Below are 24,072 nucleotides of genomic sequence, written 5' to 3'. Positions count from 1 at the left end.
ACTTTTCCTCCCCTACAAAAGGCAGAGAGCAGGTCAGGAGCAGAAGAGACTAAAAGAGAGAAAAGGAAGAGAGGGAACTGTAAAATATAGCGAAGTAGAATACCAAGGAAGAGACACCAAATAGGTTAAAAGTGATCTCACCCAGATAAAATACCTCATCACAGAGGAACGTGCAATACCAGAGTCTTCGGAGAAGAGGACCTAAAATAAAAACCTGCTAGAAATAACAATTTATAGAAACATAATTATGATACAGGGTTTCATCATAATTTATGATGTCAAGCAGAGATTAGATAAATAAGGTCCTACAGGATGTAATTGGCTGTAATTTTCTTGGAAACGGAATGTAAATATCAGTTGGCAGAGCATGTGATCGTCAGTTCCCCACAGGCTTCTGCAAGCCCTACTGTTACTATACAAGGTTACCTGCCTGAGCCCCCAAGGCAATTTGAATATCTGATGCTAGCCTAGAGGATATAAAATCTGAAATCAATTAGTTTTAAATAATAGATACATGGCATTTCTTCATTATAGAGGAAACATTGGAAATGTTAAGATTTTGGAAATCAGGATCTTCTTACAACAAAAGGCAGAAGGAACTCAGAGCAGCCAGGAGTGTGTTCCAGCTGCTGAGCCCCTGGTTCTAACTTGATGTAAAGTGTAAATTTTGCCTGGCGGGGAAAGAGTTAATCCTATTTCGCGTCAATTGAGCTGCTCAATTTGCACTGCATATCCCAAATAGCTGGATTTTAACATCGATTTGGATTCCTAATTTCCACTTAAATTGTTTTCAGAATGATTATTGTCTGATGCAGCCCTGCCACACAAAATAATTGCGTGTAGAAGACTGTCCGTCACAGGCTACGCAATGCAATCCCGAGGCAAAAGCCGGAGCTGAATCGTTCTAAATAAATCAGAGAATTTTTAAAGGTGGTGAGGTTGGTGTGACCAATGCATGAGTCATAAAGTCTGTATTACTCAGAAACTCAACATCGAAGTGTCAAAAAATTTACAGCTGAATTTCGAGAGAAACTGTCAGGAAAGAGATGAAACGCCAGTAATGTTCAATAAGGCTCAACAGTCTATAAAGAGACCAGCATCTCTAGTCTAAGTTGAAAATGATGCTTGGGTTCTGTTTGATGAAAAACGCTCAGACAAATCATGGGGTCCTAAAGAAGAAGGTATATAATAGTACAGATAAATGCATAGCTGTTAAAGGTTGGTAGACAATACAAATTCTATACATTTCATGTGGCGGTGTTGGTTCTTCCTGCAAGAGCTATGATTAAGCCAGTGATTTCTTTTATGATTATAGAGTCTTAGAATTAAGAATATAAACTGTAAGAGATCTGGTACTGCATATAAAGGATGGCTCCCTTATACATGGCAATGAGATATTTATAGAAATTTATCATGCATGAAGAGAAACAGAATATGACACCCCCCCAAAAATGCTTCTTTGGCCTAAGACTTACCTTAAACTGACTCATTTTAAGAAACAACTCTCAAATAAATAGTTAAAAAAAAAAAAAAAAGGCAGCAGACCTGCTCTGATATCCAAGTAAAAGTGACCCATAGGTAAGAGACATTTACATGTATAAGGGGAATCTCCATTTGTAAGGGTGTCTCCTCCTCTGTACCCAGAAAAAGAGGAGCAGCAAACACCTCTAGAAACTCCTATCAGAGGAGAAGGCAGGGACTTAAGTCTGCAAAATAACCCTACCCCTGTTTACTGTGCTTTGCCTGATAACCCCCCCCATTTCCTCAGCCTCCCAGCCCCCCACTCCCACAACAACTGGCTCTCTACCCCCAATACCCTCATCCCCATCTTTAGCTGGAGATGGTATTTAAGGCGCCGGGTTGGGCCATTTGTGGGAGTTACTCAGTTTTCCTGCGTCTCTCCCATGTACACAGGAAGTATACAGGTTACTAAACTACTTTTTGTGTTTTTCTTGTTATTCTGTGTTGTATTACAGGGGCATCTTAGCTCAAGCACCTAGACAGGTAAAGGGAAAATGATTTTTCCTCCCCTACACAAGCTAATTTACAAAAAATTCTAATAAATTGGACATAGAGAAATTATGTAATTCTAGTCACAAATCACAAATACAAGTAGAAATGTATTATGGAACTATAAACAGAAATTCTAATGATTATTGTGCTAAAGGTAAATTTTAAAATACAAATACTAAGGGACACCTGGGTGACTCAAAAGTCCATTAGGCAGCGGCCTTGGGCACAGGTCATGATCCCAGGGTCCTGGGATGGACTCCCCTGCTCAGTGGGGAGCCTGCTTCTCTCTCTGCCTCCTCTGCCTGCCACTCTGCCTCCTTGTACTCTCCCCCTCTGACAAATAAATAAATAAAATACAAATACAAATGCTAAGTATAGAATCTAATAAAATGTAAAGATGTACAAACCTATAAAACTTAAGTAAATCCATCATGTTGGGTGAATTACTGGGTTTAGATGATTACATAAAAGAACTTAGAGTTAAAGAGAGCTTACTCAGTTCAATGTTCTAACTCAGCTATTCTCAGCCTTGGCTCTGCATTATGAAATAAGAAAAAAAGAAAAAGAAAGAGAGACAGAGAGAGAAAGAACAAATGAACCAGACCCAAGCCTAAGTAAATTGAATCGGAAACTTAGAAAAAAGAAAAAAGGGAAGCAGCAGCAGAAGATAATGGTGACAACAACCAGACCCAAGCTTAAATGAATTAAATCAGAATCTTGGGGGCAGGTAATGATGAGGAAAACAAAGGCAAAAGAAATGTAGATAATATTAATTCTCACGACTTGCAGCCTATTGAAAAATACTTGAGACAGGCAGAGTGTGACATTCCTCCAGGAACTCACAACTGTCTTAACACTAATGGTTTGCTTATGTTCTGCATATGAGTGACACCATACAATAATTGTCTTTCTCTGCACTGAACATAATAAAAAAGTTTAAAACAAAAAACAAAAAAATCACTAATGTTTTGCTACAGGCAAAAAGCAACCTTAGCCTGACAATAGCCAGACCTCCAGGATCTTCTAAGTCTTCTCTAACATATGAAAATCCTTCCAGAAACATCCTTTATCTCTGCACACACACGCCCAACTTACAAGTAGATCATAGATTGCTCCCCACAACCCCAGTGCAGCTTTTCCTGCCCATAAGTCCTGTCCCCCTGCTTTAATAAAAATACCTTTTTTCCACCAAAAATGACCCTTCTTCCCTGGCCCACATCACATCAGGTCAGAGGGGCATTTTTTAAAGAGCAACCCAGGTCATTCCGAAATGCAGTCAAGAGTTTTGATTCCGTGAGCAATGAACTGAACAAAACTTTTTGGAAGTGTAAAAATTTGTCATAAGGAACGCAAGTAAAAAACAACAGGATAAAAGCATAAATAGAAGAACTTGAAAGGAAAAAAAAGCAACTACAATACATAGATCCAAGAGCTTCTTTAATAAATAAAATAGATAAAATTCTAGCAAAGATAATCAAGAAAGTACAAAGTCAGAAAGAAGAGATGGCATAAAAATTTAATAAATTATAAGATATAAATCATCTTAATATATCATGCAAGCTTTTATGAAAATAACTTTTAGGGGCGCCTGGGTAGCTTAGTCAGTTAAGCGGCTGCCTTTGGCTCAGGTCACGATCCCAGAGTCCTGGGATAGAGCCCTGCATCGGGCTCTCTGCTCAGCGAGGAGCCTGCTCCACCCCCCCACACCCCCCTACCCCACCCCCCTCTCTGCCTGCCTCTCTGCCTACTTGTGATCTCTGTCTGTCAAATGAATAAAATCTTTAAAATAAAAATAAAACCCCAATTAGTGATTTTTGTAAAAACTGTGAATTATCAAAACGCAATGAATGAACCATAACCAAGTAAGAAGTGGAAAAAAAATTACCAAAGAATTGTCCCAACAAAAAGCTCCAGCCAGGATGATTTACGAATGGATTCTTTCAAACTTTCAAGGAAAAGAAAATTACCCCATTACACAACTCCCCTGGATACCTGAACAGATGGAAAGCCACGAAGTGAATTCCAATGCCTGACAGACAGACCATTAAAAAAGTCAACTATGGAGCAGGAGTCCTCACCTCAACTACCCATGAGAATCACCTACAGATAAAACTCCTGTTGCTTGGGTGGTATCCACACCCATACACACATACCCACACACAATGAAATCAGAATCTTCCAGGGCAGGTCCAAGAATACTGATTTTTATAGCTCCCCAGGGGATAGGAGTGTGCAAGCTTGCTCCAGACTATTTCACTACTTAGGATTTAAGATACAGGCAAACGGAATTCAATAGCCCTGTAACAGTTATAAGCCACCTGCACAAAGGGCAGCATTTTCCTTCCCCATACATTTTAAAATACAAGAGTGATTCCTTAACAAGACTGAAAAGCATCTGCTCTGAAACAATGGCCTAACTATCTGGCATTATAGTCAGGTAAACTGTGCACCTGCTCCAATCAGGGATGGAACAAAAATGCCCCTACTGATGACATTATTTAATATCATTTTGAGGAGTTCTGGACAATGTCAGAAGGCATGAAATAAAAATATTAGCAAGAAAGAGACCAAAGTACTATAGGCTGGTAAAATAATGGCATTAAGCAAAGGCTGGGTAACTAAGAATAAATAAAAGATTTCAGCATGACCACCAATGAATCAAAAATATTCTTAGGGGCACTGTTGGTTAAGTGTCTGACTCTTGATCTCAGCTCGGGTCTTGATCTCAGGGTGGTGAGTTTAAGCCCCACCTTGCGCTCAATGCTGGGCGTGCAGTCTACTTAAATTAAAAAAAAAAAAAAGTAATAAAAAAATATTCTCATGTACTAGCACTAACCAGCTGAAAATATGGTGAGAGGGAAGAGTATGTTCACAATAGAATAAAAATTACAGAACACTTAAAAATAGTTGTAATGAAGACTCTGTGACCCGTATAAAACCCTACAAACACTCAAAAATAGAGATGAACTTGACAAATAGTGGAATATATTCTGGATAAGCAGACTAAAATAACATTTGAAGTTCATTGGTGTTTTGGAGGCATTTGAAAAAATAATTCTAGGTCCACCTGATAAAATAAACAAGTCTGCCTATTAAAGAAAATAATACAAAGTCAGGGTAATGGAGGGGACCTAAGTCTCCCAGATTTTATACCTAACTACAATTTAATGCTTCAATTACTAAAATAGTACAACACCACAGTAACAAGAATCATAATAGTATGTGAAAAAGAAATGGTCTGGAAATAGACCCTATTACATACAGAATTTTTTTTTTAAGATTTTATTCATTTATTTGAGAGAGAGAACGTGAGAGAGCACAAGCCGAGGAATAGCAGGGGGAAAGGGAGAGGAGGAAGCAGACTACCCACTGAGCAGGGAGCCCGATGCAGGACTCAATCCCAAGACCCTGGGATTATGACCTGAGCGGAAGACAGATGCTTAAGCGACTGAGCCACCCAGGCTCTCCACATATAGGAATTTAACACATGAAAAAGGAACCACATATCAATAAGTGAAAAAAGTGCTAACTTGGAATAGCATCAAGTATATCCCAACCTAAAATAAATTATAATCCCAAATACATACCAGATGGGATTACCAGCTTAAATATAACAGATCCACCCATGTAACCACCCTCCAAACGTGTGTGTGTGTGTGTGTGTGTGTGTTAAAACCTTGAAAGGGAGGATGACCATTCTAGGTTTAGGAGGAAAAACAAAATTATGAAAGAAAAAAATTAAGATTTGAGTAGAAAAACAAGTTATAACCTCAATAGAAGAAAATGTAAGTAAAAAATAAATACACTAACAAAAAACCTGAACATGACTATTTATTTTATAAAAATATATTTAGTTAACTTTGAAAAGACCCTTAAAAAGATGAAAAAAGGACTTAAAATTCAGAGGGTCAATAAAGAAAGGAGAAATGTTTGCTCTAAGATATTATCAGATGAGAGAGAATTAAAATGAGGCAGTAGTTTTGTTTCTCCTATAAAATGGGACTGGTGGGATTATTCATCATGGATGGAATATTAAACTACTACAATTCTTCTAGGCAATGTACTGCTATGAGGAACCATTTTTAAATTCCTATACTTCTCAGGAACTCCATTTCTGGGCATGTAGCCCAAAGAAACAAACCAAAATATGGAGAAACATATGTGCAGAGATGTTCTTTGCAGTGTTTTTTTCCTTTTTTTTAAATAGAAAAAACTCAAGTGAGGGAGCCTAAAAAGTTAACAGAAAGGGAAGGGTTTGGTGAATTATGGCACATCTATGTACTCTGTGGAATATTATGAAGGCACTAGTATGATGTTTTCGAAAACTACAGAGCAGTAAGAAAAATACTTAGGATACGCAGAAATGTTGAGAGAAAAAAAATCACAGAACTGAAAATGGTAATATGCTATAATTATAACTATGTTTCTTAAAAGCATGTATATTTAAACTATGTTTTAAAAACCATGTTTTCTAAAGAAATGGGGGGGGGGGGAAGGAACAAACAGCAAATGATGGTGGCAGTTCCTAGGGAAGCCTGGCTGGGCCACAGATGGGAGTGGGCTTCTGGACCACGGAGGCAAGGTGGAAGAGGCAAGGGGGTGCTGGCGGGGGCAGGGACCAACTTACCTGAGGGAGGTGGGGGCAGGAGCACAGTCCCCTGTGTGTGGGGGGGGGGGGAGGGGGGAGCTGAGTATTTCCACTGGCCAAGACTAGTCAGGCGAGAGGGGTATAAGCCTCTCCTTTTGCTCCAGGGCTGTGTTGGGTCCTAGCCTAGGCTCCAGGCGCCCTGTGTGTGGTCCCCAAAGCACCCTGCAGTCTTTTCAAGGGCTTTAACATTGGAAGGGCCTTGTTTTCCAAACCAAATGGAAGTGCTCTTTTTTTTTTTTTAAGATTTTATTTATTTATTTGTCATAGAGAGAGAAGCGAGAGTGAGCACAGGCAGACAGAGTGGCAGGCAGAGGCAGAGGGAGAAGCAGGCTCCCTGCCAAGGAAGGAGCCCGATGTGGGACTCGATCCCAGGACGTCGGGATCATGACCTGAGCCAAAGGCAGCTGCTCAACCAACTGAGCCACCCAGGCGTCCCTGGAAGTGCTCTTTAATCCCGGAAGTGCTTTGATGCCCCCCGGAAGTAGCTCTGTGAGAAAGAGTGCTTAGAAATCTCAGAAGCAAGTTGTGGCTTGGACGCCAGACCAAGCTTTCCCCAAATCTTGGATCTTCGCAATTTTTTCAAAGCGCTTTGAGGTCACGCACTCTGTTGCAGGGCTTTGCCATCTTTGGAACACTGAGAACCATCATGGGCAGCTGAAAGAGTGGCGACGAGGTCGCTAAGTGGCCGGAGCGGCGCGAAGTTAAGTAGCAAGGGCAACACTCAGGGCCCCTCGGTTAATGCGGATGCCTCTGGGAGCCCACTGATGTGTCCCGTCCAACCAGCCACCTCCTAACTCTGTATTTCCTTCAGGAGAGGCCTGTGTCCCCCACCGCCTGAGAACACAGAAAGAGGACTTACAGCTTTCAAGCTGAGGTTTTTCAGGGGTGCAGTCTGCCAGGGGAAATTCCTCCCGCCAAACCCCCAACCACCCCATTCCTCAGGACCAGGTGTGGGTGGAGCCTCGAAAAACGCTTGATGCGGGGGAGCACTTGGGGCTCCTCCCATTGGCGGACTCCCCTCTGCTCCAACTCTCCTGAGCTTAGCCCCTCCCTAGAGGAAATGGCTTCTCTCGAGGATGCCTACCGCTTTAGGAGAAGTTCCAGACAGAGTTCCCGTAACTCCACAAACTCTGAATTTGCAGCCCAGGCTGAGGGTCACAATGATAAGTCCGAGGACCCAAACAACGTCAGGAGAAAAAGTGCTACACCGCATGACCAAAGCGCTCCATTCATCTATGGGAAGGATATCCAGGGCATCCTGGGAAAACTGATTCCAGAAGCAGAGGAAGCTGTTGGTGCAAAACCCAGCATAAGAGAGCGTCTCAGCCCTGGACAAAGACCTGCCAGGGTCGTCACCTTCCCTGCTCCTCCGAAAAAGCACCTGCCAGTCCCCGAGGTTAGAGTGGAGAAGGAAATAATAGCGATAGAGGTCAACAGTTTTGGTAACAGGAGAGTGATTATCGATCCGCAGGAGAAACCCTGTAAGAAGTTGCCAGTTGACAGAACGGTGCTCAACTTTGAAAAAGGCTGTCCGGTCCCAAAATTTCTAGACAGACGTGACTGTTGTTCAGAGATCCAAAAGCATCAAGAAAGGGAGGCCATCGCTGAGCGTCCCTTTTCACTTAGTCACCCGCCTGGTGTAGAAGAGCAAGCTGCAGCCAGATTCCCTCAGGAGAGGCCAGTCTCCTTGGGTTTCTCAAGAGTTTCAAAGCCTCCATCCTTCACCACGGGTGGTGTCCCGGACCAACCTCATTTGCACAGGGGTCTGCGGCAGGCCTATGCCAGCTACTGGAGCAGCCGTCCCCAGCCTTCTTACTCTCCCTCTGTGGGCAGCAGCAGCAACAGCACACCCCAGGCCGGGAGGAACAGCCGCAGCTTTTTCAGTGATTATCCCTCCGGCTCAGAAATGCACTTCCAAAACTGGTCCAGAGACTGGAAGGCATTAGAGAAAGGTCCGTCCCCGAACTTTCATGCCTCTCGTTTCTCCAGAAGTTTAGAAGCCCAGGAGCAAACTGTCCAAGAGGAGACCCCGTCATATCCTTTTGGAGAATATGCATCTAATTTTTGGCCCAGATGCCACCGGAATCGAGCCCTCGGTCATGGTTTTATTGACACCCATTGCCACTTGGATATTCTCTACTCCAAGCTGTCTTTCAAAGGGACCTTCAGCAAGTTCATAGAAATATACAACTATACCTTTCCTAAGGAATTTCAGGGCTGCATCTCTGATTTCTGTGATCCTCGCACACTAAGGGATGGCCTCTGGGAGGAGCTGCTGAAAGATGATCTGGTTTGGGGGGCCTTTGGCTGTCACCCCCATTTTGCACGTTACTACAATGACACTCAAGAAAGAAAGCTTCTGTATGCCTTACGGCACCCCAAGGCCATAGCGTTTGGAGAGATGGGCTTAGATTACTCTTACAAGTGCACCACCCCGGTTCCACAACAGCACAGGGTATTTGAGAGACAGCTGCAGCTGGCCGTGTCTCTGAAGAAGCCCCTGGTGATCCACTGCCGAGAAGCTGACGAAGATCTGCTGGGCATCATGAAAAGAAGAGTGCCCCCTGACTACAAGATCCATAGGCATTGCTTCACGGGCACCTACCCGCTCATCGAGCCCCTCTTGAAGTATTTTCCCAACATGTCTGTGGGGTTCACAGCCGTCCTAACCTACTCTTCCGCCTGGGAGACCCGCGAGGCTCTGAAAATGATCCCACTGGACAGAATCGTCGTGGAAACCGACGCGCCCTACTTCCTGCCTCGTGGGGTTCCCAAAAGCATCTGCCAGTATGCCCACCCGGGCCTGGCCCTGCATACGGTTCGAGAGATTGCCAGAGTCAAAGGTCAGCCTCTCTCCTACACCTTGGACATCTTGCGCAAGAACACTAGTTACCTTTACAATCTTTAAGCAAAGAGGGTATCGTCAGGAGTCTTCCAGGAAAGGGGAATGAGCAGCCCAACAGCATAGACTTGGTTTGAACTCTGCCTGTGTCCCAAGGTCAAGGACGTGTTCGGTGAGTCCACTGGGACAGAAAAAGACCATAATAGGATGCTTGTCTCAAAACCTTTTCATGAGACTTCTGCTTCTGGCTGGTAGGGTGGGGTGCAAAAGAGTGGAAGGAGGGTAGGGGGAATTGCTCTCAATGTTATCAAGGTTTTTTCCTCCCAGCCAAATTGTGCCAGGGTAGGCAGCAAAAAAGAAAGGGTTCCATAGGGTTAGCGAGTTGACGAATCCAAACCCCTGTTCTCTGCTGCCTGGGTTTTTGAGCAGTCAGTGCATAAAGTCACCCTCCTTCCTACTTGCCTTTCAAGAAACAAACAGCAAAGAAGGATGAATTTTAAAAGTGAGCTAGGTAATTTGCTCTGTTGACTCCCAAAGTGTATTTGTTATTATAGGAATTCTAGAACCCATATGGTTTGTTCTTAAGTTCATAATTCAGTGGCTGTGCAACTTGCAATTTCTTATTTCTAAAGATAAACCAACACTAGCATTTCATCGCAAAGGAAATCGATTTAGATAAAAATTAGTCTGTTAATAGTCAGAATGGGACGGGGGTGTGGTGGGGTGGGGGAGCTCTCCATGGAGGAGCTTAGAGTGACGGGAGCCAGATCAGTCGAATCTTAGAGCAGCACTGAGATGAGTTTCATATCTGAGCTGAACTCCCGACGCTTGTATAATTGCACACCTCTCACATAACCAGTATATTAATAGCAACTGTTATTCAGATTGCTCTGACTCTTAACAAGGCCCAACTGTATACCACTGAGAAATGCTGTTCTCCCGAGGGACAGAAACGGAGAAGAGCTTCAGAGGCCCACTGGGCAAACAGCTGTCCTTCCTGTGAGATTAAAAGGAACCCACATATTTGAGTTCCAAAATCTAACTCTGCAAGCCACAGCGCACACCTAAATCCAGGAGCCTCTTGATGAAAATAGGCCCAGCATACTCCAGACTTCTCTAGATTCCCGTGGGCCCATTTATCCAGATCCAGAAAAATCTGCCGGCTCCTCGCCATCTGGTTCTTAGCTCAGAAGTCTCCTCCACAGAGAAGCCTTCCCAGACTACCATGTACATAGTGCTCCCCTCACCTGGGGAGAAAAAAACTGCTCGGCTTCCTGTTTTGATTTAATCCTAGCACTCAGCACTGTCTGCAAATTGTGTATTTACCTGTGTTTGTTGGTTATCTTCCCCACTAGGTTTATAAGCTTGTCAGTCCTGTTCACACCCCCATACACCTTGTACATATACCCAATGTTAGAATAGTGCCTGGAACAGTGCGGGCACCCAGCAAAGATTTCTTGAGTTAACCTATGAGTGAACAACAGACTTCACTGACCCCTGTGAATTAATGACAATATTTAAGCAAGGGGTCAGATATTAGGGAGAAAAGAGAGAAAGAAACCATCTTATTTCTAGCAGCCCTCTCTAACTTAAAAGGCAAGGATTAAAAGGCAGCCATACTCTGCTGTTTAGAGGTCCTCCATTAAAGAGAAAAAATATCAAGGTGAAGCCCTACCAGGAACTTGACAGTTCAGCTTTCCTAAAAGTAACACTGAGTAGGTCATAGATTTTTTTCCCCTTTGCTGGGAATCCATTTGGAGAAGGAGGAAGTATCCGTGTAAGAAAGCTATAAGTGCTTTACTTTGCTTTAGTAGGACCCAAAGAAGTTGATGCGATGAGAAAGGTGCAAGTTGATTATATTTTCATGACAGGAAACCTTCAAAAACGGAGGTGTTTGAAGAAGGTTTTTCTCTTTTCCCCATTTAATGTACACTGTAAATAGACTTTGCACAAAGTGTGTCCTTCGACCCACAGGAGCCCTGACCTTTTCATAAAGGATTGCCGGAAAGAAGCTTCTGTGGACACACGTAATGGGGAAACACTGAGTTCTACAAAATTTAGATTTTGGTGGAGGGGGGAGGAAACTCACATGCCCTTTGATAAACTAACGTGAGCCACAAATCCTCAACTTCCTCAAAGCTAATTCGTTGGATTAAGTCGAGGTACAACTGAACAAGCTAAATTCTTTGGGAACACCAGCTTGGAAAAACGTGACTTCAGGTCATACTTCTGCTGTTGTGGTCCCCTTGTCACATTGTGGATGTGCCTCTATTTCTCACATCCTCTTTCATTTACCTCTCTCGCTGTATAAGATCCACAGAGAACAAAACATCATTTAATCTGATCCTATCAAAGTGATGTTACCAAATGGGCATTTTAACAATGGGTCCGAGTGAACAACGGCATATCTAAGTACACATTCCACAAGATAAAGAGATTGTATGTATATAGCAATGAATTTTCCTCTCCAAAAAGAAATGGAGAAAAGATAATCTTACCTGCATAGATTATATTCGGCTGTGTTTCTAACACACAGGAGAGAGCCTTGCCATAATTCAGCTTTATTTCATTGGGAATGAGAGTGAGCAATGTAGTTTTTTTTTTCTGAGTGTAGTATATCCAGAGTGGCCCAAATCAAAAATCCAGATCTTCCTTATTTCATGAATGTAGTAAAGAGCACTTCGTCTATTCATGTTACTAGTAAAAACAAACTATCAAAACCTTGTGATTGAGATGTGCAAAATTTGGGGCGCTCTGTAAATGGCTTTCTAGTGATAGAGATTCCATTGAACCTCAAAGAATGATTAGAATTTGTATGTTTGCATGGCACTTCAAAATTGGTGGGTCTGCTCTCACATTCTAGAGGTTTCAGAGAGCCATGAAGGCGACCGGTGATCTAGAAATTCAATTTGCCATTAGTGGTCTCCAGGCCATTGGTCAGCCCAGAGCCACAAGGCCTCTTGGGCCCATTACCAGGCTCCCTGAACCCTGGCACTCCTTTGACTGCATGTCAATATTTTGCTGCTCTTAAATTTTAGAAAGGCAGCTCTTTTCTACTTTTAAAAAAGCTCCACAAGAACGAACTCCCTACTTAGGGAAAGATTTTGTTGTTTTAGTTAGTCTTTATTCATATGCAAAATTAGTCCCTGCTTATTATAGGATTTTTGTGACAACTCAAGAGCACAAAGTAGGATAAAAAATAGGCCATAATACTTAGAGACAGTCACTTTAACAACCAGAGTGGCTCCGTGGCAGTGTTCTTGATATTTCTGTAGTTATTGTCAATTCCAGTATTGTAGTCTTTGAATCAGTTTTGCTAATGTTTACTAGAATTTTCACTTCATAGTTAGCATAAGCTAGACATTTTATTTCCTCTGAATTTGTGATTTAAATACATTATTTTGTATATCTTGGTTTGCTATCCTGAGCAAATGAGCTAGTCTACTAATTCTGTTGTCTGTTCTAAAGATTCAACTCTTAGACTTTTTATTCAAATCTATTCCGTTTATGGTTTTATAAAATCCTGACTCCCCCCGCAACCCCCCCCCCCCCGCTTCAGTTGCTGGATGATCTGTTTTATTGTGTTGTTTTTTTCCCCTAATGCCTTACATTAAATGCTTATTTTTAATTTCGGGGGAAAGAACAAGGCATCTAATACCATAAATCTGCCTCTAATTATAACTCTGTTCTATCTATAGGATTTTTTTTCTTTTTTTTTTTCAGGATTTTTTTATTTTCATGAAGTTTACTCTTCCACTGTAAAGATTCATATATAAAGTATTACCAATATATGAACAGAGAGGAACAGAAAGTACAGGTTTTTCTGCTACCTGGAGCCCACTGTTTTGTTAATGTCTTCCCCTTAAGGTAACTGTGATTATATAGCTATGTCAAATTATATGTACTTTTAAAAAAATGCATATGGTTTCATGCCCATACTTACTGAAGATTTACATACTACAACATCCCCCCCACAGTGGGATCAAGATACAGTGTTTCTGTTCTGGTGTATTTTTCTTTCTTTGTTTCTTTTTTAATGTAGCTAGAAACACAAAGCATGTATGTTTTTTAAGCAAAGCTTAAGAAAGAACATGTGCAGGTCCTAGGGAAAGACAATATAAAGATAAGCTTTTTTTTTTTCTTTTGACTGAGGGAGATTTTCCCTGTATTCATTATTTTTTAAGAATTTTTAGTTGAAGTATTAATTCTAAAGATTAGTATCTACTGCAACTTATCTAAGTAGAGAAAAGTAATAGGTTTTTCTTCTTTTATCTCCCTGTATTGTATTTGGGGCTCATTTCATCATTGTTCATTATAATTTTATCTTTCAATAAACATTTTAAAATATTGCCATGTTTTGAAGTTTTTATTTTATAATCATAAGGTTTCTGTTGCTCATCACTAATCCTTTTATTTCATGAGTTCACCATGGTTGAACTGTTTAATTTGCTTTATAATTGGCTGGAGTGCATCTTCGAGCAACTTCCTCAGGAAAAGTATGCGGATGGCGTATTTATGAGAAATCACATATCTGAGAATATCTTTCCACTGCTTTCATTAATGAATAACACCTCGGCCGAGTCTAGTATTTCTGGGTCACAAACATTTTCCTGTAAAAGTTACAGACATTGCTTCATTGTCTTCTGGCATTTAATGTTGCAGAGAATTCTAATGCTAACTTCTGCTTTGGGGGTTAAACCACTTTTTCTGATCAGGATGTTTGGTAATTTCTTTGCTTTATCCCTGAAATTAACAGAAAAATTGCCAAACTGTATCAAATTATTTTTCTCTCTTCTGTTACGTTCTCTGGTACATGGTAAGGACTCAGTCTTCAGGTCTGTGTCTTTTTAAAGTCAAGAAGGTGGGATCTGTTTTTATTATTTTCGTATAATATGCTTAATTGCTTTGACTGCTTTTAATCTAGCTTCTAATTCTTTCAGAACAACTGTCTGTATATGAGAACTCTGCTCTTTGTCCGGCCTTTCATTATGCATCTCGTGCTCTTAGAGCTGACCTTGCTCCACATTGGGGGAGAATTTCTCAGGTTTGCCTTTACCTTTTCTCCAACTTTCACTTTTTTCTTTACCAATATAATGCATCTTTGAGTTCCCTCACACTTCTTCCTTCTTAAGCGAGCTCCCTTTGCCTTTCTGCCTAGAGTCTTATTCAGCAATATTTTAAATTTATTCTCTCGCTCTATTTTCTTCCTCCAGCTTTCACCCCCCAGAGATTGCTTTCACTGCTTCCTTCATTCTGTTACTTCCGTGCACTCAACAGAAAGCACAGAGCAAATTGTTATCAAAAGCATTCATTTTTCCTATAGAAAATATTTTTCTTCCTCTGCCTCTTAAATACTCTACTCTCCTATATTTACATCGCGGGCTTTTCGGAAACCCTATGTTGGCTTTCTTTGTTCATTCTTGAACAAAGAGCCATATATCCAGACTGTTTTCCCCCAAAACAGGGTGGGTAGGATTCCCCTCTCCCTTCACCAGCCATTCTGAGGTTTTTTGATTCCTCCTTCCACTGGGAGGCTGGTTGATAGAAATTCACATACAGCAGGTTAAGAGAAGTAGGGAGGGAGGTGGCGGCCGTGAGTAGTTCCCTAGGGGAAAAACTTTCCCATTTTCCATATAAACATTTTCTAAATTGACCTGACCTCTATGTACTCCAGGAACAGAGCCAGTCCTTCCTGTAAACCGCCTGTGGCGACAGAGCCATACCCTAATGCAACTATTCCTGGGGCTCCTCCTGACACTCCTAAGCCATCAATGGCTGTGTAAGTGAGCCAAGTGCAAGCCCCTACAGGTGGTCCTAATCGCCCCCCCCAATTCTTGACCCCCTTTTTTTTTTAAACGAAGTGAAACTGCCAGGTTATTGGCTTTAGTACATTTCCTCAATACGAGCCCATCTGCACTACACCTAGTGGAAATTCCTCCAAGATTTCAGCATAAAGATGGACCTACCACCCCCAACCTCCAACACTAATAGGGTTTCTCCATATTTTAATATGTTGCAGTCATTTTAATTGGGACTGCGAAGGTGAAGAGGTTCATCTAAATATCAAGGCTCAAGTTAGAATCTCACTCCAAATTCTCAATTTTTTCCTCTCACTTTTTTTTGATAAATTTATGTTCCTATGGATACTGTGTTTAAATAGGCATATCTTATTTTAAGAAAATTCAACTTATACAATTCTGAATCTCATTTAGCTTGCTGAACACAGGAGAGGGTCAGTAAAGGTAAGTTGAATGACAAAAAATACAAAATAGAGAGAGATGACTTCTAAAGAATTTTTTATTACAAAAATATTATCATCATAAATCTACTTATGATCTGTGCTCAAATTTTTCATGACTAAATCTAGGGTTTAAGATGAAACACACCTATGTGGACAGTGTAAGCATCCATCAAATTTATTTTTACTTGTCTGCTGCTTCTTAAGACCTGATTTTATGATGCATAAAAGGGAAAAAAGATGTGGCTAGAATATCAGAACATTCTTCTTGTGGCTTTATCACTAATTAACCATATAACTGGAAACCACTGAAACTCCTTTGTTTGCTGGTTAACCTTTCAACAAAAAATTAGAAAATCAACACTTGCTAACCACAGGACAGTGCAACACTATTTAAAGGACCAAGAAAATTATGTATATATAACAGAGCTTTGGAGAGAAAATGAATGTATAAAAATACTGAATAATATATAAATCAGTGTAGGATGCAAAGCTGGAAGCTTAAAAATACTGTCAAAACCACATCTAAAATAGTCTTTTCACATCCTTATGGAATCTATTGAGCAAGGCAATTAAAAAACACTTGATATTACTAAGAGAAAAGGTTCAGATCCACTGCTTTAAATCAGAAATCCTGGGAAAATAATTAGAACTAGAAGGGATCACACCTCATCCAAAAGAAATCATGTTGTGAATCATGGAGTTTCATAAACTGAATAGAGAAAACTGAATATTGAAATATTCAGTATAAAATATACAAAAGAAAAACAGTACCTACAATATAAAAGGGAAAATATATTTGGTAAAAAATACATATATTTGACATTTACCAAATATGTGTGTGTGTGTGTGTGTGTGTGTGTGTGTGTGTGTGTGAATTTTTTTTTCTCCCAGAGGGAATAATATGAGAACTGAGGTAAACGTGCCTCCTCATGCCACCGTATTGAGATACATGCTTTCAAGGTGGGATTCTACCTGAAAGATTCAGAAAAAAGATGCTTAGGAAGGATGACTTATGTGTTCTCTTCCAATCAAAATAATCCATTCTGTAATTCTAGTAATAACCCAATAAACTGGACTCCCCAGTACACTGGATTGTCCTATGGGTTTCAAAGTTTGTGATTTACTTCCTACAAGTGCATCAACAGCTGAGACCACAAAATGGATACTCAATACAAGAAAGGCTCCTTTATCAAAAGCAAGGTAATACAGACCAAGTGAGTTACAGAGCACCTGCCAAATTCAAACCTGTGTGTGGAGGGTAAATCTCTCAAGACAGTCTCTCCAGCTCTCAGAATTGTACAGTCAAATAAGGGAGATGAGATTATATGCAAATAACTCCAAAGCAGGGTATGGTTATCTCCAAATAATTATAATGCATTGGCTATAAAGCAAAAAAGCCATTAGAGATTCAATAATATTTTTAATTCTTTAAAAAAGATTTTACTTATTTGACAGAGAGAGAGAGAGATCACAAATAGGCAGGGAAGCAGGCAGAGAGAGAGGGACGGGGAAGCAGGCTCCCTGCTGAGCAGAGAGCCCAATGCAGGGCTCGATCCCAAGACCCTGAGACCATGACCTGAGCTGAAGGCAGAGATTTTAACCCACTGAGCCACCCAGACGCCCCTCAATATTATTTTTCAAACTCCATTTGGTGTACCTTGCTGAGTCCTGCTATGTGTCAGGCACTGTGCTAGACTCTTGAGATTCAAAGATAAATGAGAAATTGGCAACATTGGTCAAGCAGTCAGAACGGATCAGACAATGTGTTTGGTGCTTTTATGCTCTACCTCATTTATCCCTCACAACACATCAACAACATAGGGGATATTGTGATCATTGCTTTACAGAAATCAAGGTTTAGGATGCTAAATAATTTACCGAAGGACTCAAAATAAGAGAATGGGATAACTGGGGTTAGAACTCAAACTGCCTGGGCACCGGGGTGGCTCAGATGGTTAAGCGGCCGCCTTCGGTTCAGGTCATGATCTCCGGGTCCTGGGTTCTAGCCCCACATGGGCTCCCTGCTTAGCGTGGGGAGGGGGGCAGTCTTCTCCCTCTCCCTCTGCCTCTCCCCACCACTCATGCTCTCTCACTCTGTCAAATGAATAAACAAAATCTTAAAACAAAAAAAGAGAAAAGAAAAAGAACTCAAATTGCCTAGCTTCAGAGGCCACAAACTAATCATGATCTCCCAAACTGCCACAAAACCCCAGTACACTTCAGCTCCATGGAAGACACAGAAGCCTAATGGGGCTATTGTAATAGCGTTTCAAGGTGCTCCAGTAGGAGATGTGCCTAACCACGCGAGAGCATCAAGAAGAGGGCAGCACGTCCAGGTGACATCCGAAATGGGTCTTCAAGGTTGAGAGATGGAAGGAGAACTCCACATACGGACAAGTGGGTAAGGGCATTCTCTGCAGAGGGAACAGCATGTGCCAAGTTACAGGACCATGTTAGTGCTCCCAGATGGGCGATCCTGCAAGTCATTCTGTGTGGCCAAAAGCTGAATGGGAAAGGGAGGGCAGAGGTGATGAGATTAGCAAAGCACAAGAGTCAAAAGACAGGTGGTCCCTGGGTCTCGCAAAGTTGAGTCAAAGGACTATAGACGTTTTGGAAAGTTAACTTTGTAGCAGCATGGACAGTTGAGGGAGAGGATCAGATTGCAGGCAGGGATGCCACTGAAGAGGCTGCTCTCCAGGGGAGAGACATGAACTAGGAGAGCAGTGATAGCCTTGGAAAAGAAGCGGATGGAATAAGGATTTCAGAGGGAGATGAGAGAAAACTTAGGTCGACAGTGACAGAGGAAGCACAATGGTGATTCTCTTATTTGCTTAAACATAAAAATATGTAACATCATGATGTAACATTTAGATAATAAGCCAAACGTGCACACTCTCAGCATGATGGTTTATTCCAAGAGAAGACAGAGCAACCCACTAGCAATTAAAAAGTCCATCTCATCTGAGATCTCTGAAGAAACTCTATAGGTGATTCAAATTTACGCTCTACATCTACACTTCCTCCAAAATGCCTTTCCTCTTCTTTTTCAATTTTCAATAGTCTCTTCACTTCCTCACCATTGCTTCTGTCCGTGAGCTTTCTCTCCCTCAACCCACCCCCACTCTAGGCTTCTTCGTTTCTTACATCCCCCAAAACCCGAGAGTCTAAATGAAAGACTCAGAATAATCCTCAGCAGATAGAGGAGGGGGAAAATAGGAATGAGCAAAGGCAAAGTTTTGTTCAGCACACAGGGCATGGGGGAAAAAAGAGAAAGCTGAGAGCACACATGAAGAATATTATTCCGGGGGGCCCAGGGTGGCTCAGTTGTTTAAGCGTCTGCCTCTGACTCAGGTCATGATCCCAGGGTCCTGGGATCGAGACCCATGTCAGGCTCCTTGCTCGGGGGGGGGGGGGGGGGGGGGGGGGGGGGGGGGGGGAGTCTGACTCTTTTCTTCCCCTGCTTGTGCTCCTTCTCTCAAATAAATAAATAAAGTCTTTAAAAAAAAAACAAAACACAAGAATATTATCCCAGGGGGCCTCAGTGGCTGTCAGTTAAGCATCCGATGCTTGGTTTCAGCTCAAGTCATGATCTCGGGGTCATGGGTTCAGGCCTGCATCAGGCTCCATGCTCTGCACAGAGTCTGCTGGAGATTCTCCCCCTCTCCTTGTGCCCCTCCCCTCACTCACACACACACCTGCATGAGCTCTCTCTCTCTCTCTAAAATAAATAAATAAAAACCTTTAAAAAAAGAGTATTATCTCCACTACATGTCAGTAAGAACCAAAGTTTTTTTTTTCCCCAAAGTTTTAATTAATAAAGCTAATTGTAAAAGTCAACTAGGCCAGAATTGAAAATAGTTTTATTTTGGGGGCACCTCGGTGGCTCAGTGAGTTAAGCCTGGGCCTTCGGCTCAGGTCATGATCTTAGTGTCCTGGGATCAAGCCCCACATCAGGCTCTATGCTCTTCAGGGAGCTTGCTTCCCCCCTCTCTCTGTCTGCCTCTCTGCCTACTTGTGATCTCTCTCTCTGTGTGTGTCAGATAAATAAATAAAACCTTTTAAAAAAGAGAGAGAGAATCGTTTATTTTTGACAAACACAAATGCAAAAATAAATTCCCTGAAATACTAGATGAAAAAAATCAACAGTAGAACCAGAGAGAGACAGAGAATTAACATACACCCAAAATGGTTTCATATTTTAAGCTAAAAAGAAAGAAAAGAACAGGGTAGACTGCAAAGGAAATAAAGGGCCTATAAGAAGTTTCTAACCCAGATGATGATGGTATAAAATCTTTGAGTATAAGTTCAGAATAGTCAGAATGTAAACACAGTTGTAGTAGTCTATTACTGACTGCTATTGGTTCTGAATAATGAAAAAATAAATAATAAAGGTAGTTATTTATCACCTTTCCTGCTAAGAGACCATTAAGTGAATTTGCTAAAATAGAACAGACACAACAAAATCTCTTATTTAAGTAAGAGAAGACTTTTAAAAACTATCCTAATACCCACAACATAAGTGGAATACTAGGAAACACCTAGGAAGAGAAACAAATGAATAGTTTAATGGTCACTTTTTAGAACTCCCTGGTCTCACTGGCAGCATCTCCAAACATTCTTCTGGAATATGCCACAATTTGTGCCAAAAAGAATACAAGAGACCTGCAGCACAAGTGATGACTAGCACAGCCCCTGTTTATGCTTCCCCTCCCCGAGAAACACCACCCCCTCTACCTCATCTTAAGAAAATAAGCCAGGGGCGCCTGGGTGGCTCAGTTAGTTAAGCATCCAACTCTTGATTTCAGCTCAGGTCATGATCTGAGAGTCATGAGACTGAGCCCTACATCAGGCTCTGTGCACAATGCTGGGTCTGCTTGAGATTCTCTCTCTCCTTCTCCCCTCTGCCCCACCATCCCCCCGCAACCCTACATTCTCGCTCTAAAATAAATCAATTTTTAAAAAAAGAAAAAGAAAAAGAAAGAAAGGAAAGAAGCCAAATCTTGGCAAAGGGGTGGGGGGTAGGGGACTTAAATTTTCCTGACTATTTACTATGAGCTGGGCCCTTGACATGCTTTGTTCACCTGATGCTCACAGTAACTCTAAGGTAGTTTTGTTAGTCTTCCTTGACAGATAAGGGAGTTGCAACCAAAAGAGGTTAAAAACATAGCCAGGGTGGTGCCTGGGTGGCTCAGTGGGTTAAGCCTCTGCCTTCAGCTCAGGTCATGATCTCAGGGTCCTGGGATCGAGCCCCACATCGGGCTCTCTGCTTGGTAGGGAGCCTGCTTCCCCCTCTCTCTCTGCCTGCCTCTCTGCCTACTTATGATCTCTCTCTCTCTCTCTCAAATAAATAAATAAAATTAAAAAAAAACATAGCCAGGAAGAAATAGGTAATAAATGATAAATCCAGGTTCCAAACCCATGTGTCTGAAAAGCCTTGCTCTCCCCTCTACACCGAAGAGCCTCCCAATGGTGGGAGCGGGGGGTGGGGGGGGGGTTGTTGCAGGAGCACCGTGTTCCCAAGGGATACCTGACCCATACACAGAGTTCATTTCAAACAACACTTCATTTGGGGTGACATACACACCTGGGGTCCAACCCAAGGGGTAAAGGGAAGAGACCTGCTGTAACAACACTGATGATGATGATGACAATGATGGTTATACTCTCCTAAGAAAAGGTGTCAGCAATTGCAAAGCCTGAAATGGAGAAAGACCAAGTAGAGAGAGGGAAGAAAGTTATATGGAACCGTCACAACAGAAGAGGAATAAAAATGAATCAAAGTAAAGAGAATGAGAAGGAAGAGACTGAAGTCCTATAAAAGAGAAAAAGAAAAAGAGGTCAAAAGAATGGAAGAGGAAGGGATTAAAAAGGTTGATAGAGAGGATGAAAGAAAAGCAAGGGGGAAACACTGAAAAAAGAGTGAAGATAAGCGTCCCCACCTCCCTCTGCATAATGTGGTATTTGGGCCCTACCTGGTTTCTAATGTCCTAGAAACCACCATGCTTCCCCAATTACTTACCTCTCTGATAAAAGGTATGATAATGACACGTGTCCCTGGAGAATCCTCTTTATTAAAAGAACTATTAACACACTAAATAGCATGGCAAATTTCATAGGCAGAACAAAAATTTAAATGGAGGAGTGTAATTAAAATAAATAGAAGGATATGGATAATTCTAAATCCTTAAAATGTTTAATAACCTCTGAAGGGGGTCAGGAGAGTAATTTATTTGAAACATAAAACCAGCATGGTTAAAAATAAAGGGCCGTCAATCCGGATGATGAGGAATGATCACACAAACACCCAGAGATCGCCATGGTGGATTATGACATGAATTGGCGGCACTCTTTACATACATGGTATTTTCAAAGCTGTCCCTCAAATCTTAAGTCCCAAGCAGTGAGTCAGACTCCAAAGAGGACACACTGTGACACTCCATTTATATGAAGTTTAAGAACAGACAAAACTAATCTATGGTGGGGCACTTGGGTGGCTCAGTTGGTTAAGCATTTGCCTTTGGCTCAGGTCATGATCCTGGAGTCCTGGGATCAAGCCCAGAGTGGGGCTCTCTACTCAGCAGGGAGCCTGCTTTTCCCTCTCACTCTTCCTGCTTCTCCATCTTCCTCTGCCTGCTGCTCCCCCGGCCTATACTCACTCTTTCTCTCTCTGTCAAATAAATAAATAAAAATCTTCAAAAAAAAAAAAGAATAAATAAAACCCTAGTCTACAGTCATGGAAGTCAGAGCAATGGAGGAGGGCAGAATGGAAGGGGGCATGAGGGCATATTCTGAGGTGGTAGAGATATTCTGTACGGTGTCTGGGTGGTGGTTACACAGATGCATAGTTTTGTCAGAATTCCTGGAACTTTATTCTTAAAATGGGCACATTGCATCTTATATAAATTATACTTCCCTTAATAAAGTTGATTTTTAAAAAATTAAAGTAAGGTTTACCTCAATAAGGTTGATTAAAATGAAGACTCGAACAGCAAAATCCTAGAAAAATACAATTATTCTGTATCCTGATTGTGGTGGCTGTTACACAAACATATACATGTGGTAAAACTTCAGAGAAACATAAACTAGGAAGAAAATATGACTGCATATAAAAACTGGTGAAATTCAAATAAGGTCCACAAGTTTAGTATCTTATACCAATGTCGATTTCTTGGTTTTGATAATATACTATGGTTATATAAAATGATATCATTGGGAAAACAAAACAGAAGAACTATCTTGTATCAATTTTGTAGTATCTTGTAAGTCAAAAATTACTTGAAAAAATTTTTTCTTAAAAAAGAACAAAAATTATATAGTCAGTATTTTCTACTATAACCCACCATCAACGGTACAAAGGGAGGAGCTTATTATACAGCATAATCCTGCAAATACAAAAATTGTGAAAGGGAAATAACTTTGTAAATGTTTCCAATAAACCTGCAGCTAGTGTGTATTCATTTTTTAAAAGATTATTTATTTATTTATTTTTGAGAAACAGAGAGAGAGAAAGAGAGCAAGTGAACATGAGTGGGGGTGTGGGGTGTGGCGGTGCAGTGTCGGGAGGCAGAGGAAGAAGCAGACTCCCCGCTGAATAGCGAGCCCACTGTGGGGCTCGTTCCCCAGACCCTGGGATCACAACCTGAGCCAAAGGCAGATGCTTAACGGACTGAGCCACCCAGGCGCCCGTAGTCCATTGTCAGAGGGAGACAAGTACATAAAATGAAGAGGACTCAACAGATTAAAAATTCAGAACAAAATAAAAATCCACTAAAAATATGTCAACAAACTGAACCTAAGATTTCCTACCTTGTGAAATCAACTGTTACATATAAGCAAGATTGTATTTTAAAAACAAACTGATGGGGCACCTGGGTGGCTCAGTGGGTTAAAGCCTCTGCCTTCAGCTCAGGTCATGGTCCCAGAGTCCTGGGATCAAGCCCCACGTCCGACCCTCTGCTCGGCGGGGAGCCTGCTTCCTCCTCTCTCTCTCTCTCTCTCTCTGCCTGCCTCTCTGCCTGCTTGTGATCTCTGTCAGTCAAATAAATAAATAAAATTAAAAAAAAAAACAGAAAAAAAAACAAACTGATGTGCATGGGGAACAGTCCCATGATGAGGTAGCAAGAGAGTCTAGCCATTTGGAAGCTAAGGAGAAAGCCTTAAGAGGAACACTGATAGCACGTTTGTTTTTGGACTTCTAACCTCCAGAACTGAAAGAAAATAAATTTCTGTGGTTTAAGGCACCAAGTCTACGGTATTTTGTTATGGCTGTCCCAGCAAACTAATATACTGGACAGTAATTTATATACCATAAAATTTACTTCTTGTGGG

The 24,072-nt window shown here is 41.5% G+C and overlaps 2 protein-coding genes across 4 annotated transcripts in view; one reads left to right on the top strand and one right to left on the bottom strand.

Moving 5' to 3' along the window:
* Positions 1-24,072, bottom strand: part of EFHC2 (EF-hand domain containing 2) — a 187,136-nt gene that overhangs the window by 118,186 nt on the left and 44,878 nt on the right. The gene's annotated exons all lie outside the window — the stretch shown is intronic.
* Positions 6,526-9,659, top strand: LOC125092177 (putative deoxyribonuclease TATDN2). Its single transcript, XM_047716539.1, is given in 4 exon segments — positions 6,526-6,649; positions 7,545-7,588; positions 7,591-7,701; positions 7,704-9,659. Coding segments are annotated over 4 exon segments (2,145 nt in total). The 3' UTR covers positions 9,570-9,659.

This window comes from Lutra lutra, chromosome X (assembly GCF_902655055.1).
Source record: "Lutra lutra chromosome X, mLutLut1.2, whole genome shotgun sequence".
NCBI classification, from domain to species: Eukaryota; Metazoa; Chordata; class Mammalia; order Carnivora; family Mustelidae; genus Lutra; species Lutra lutra.
The sequence above is the reverse complement of the archived record's forward strand: the minus strand, read 5'-3'. Positions and strand labels throughout refer to the sequence as shown.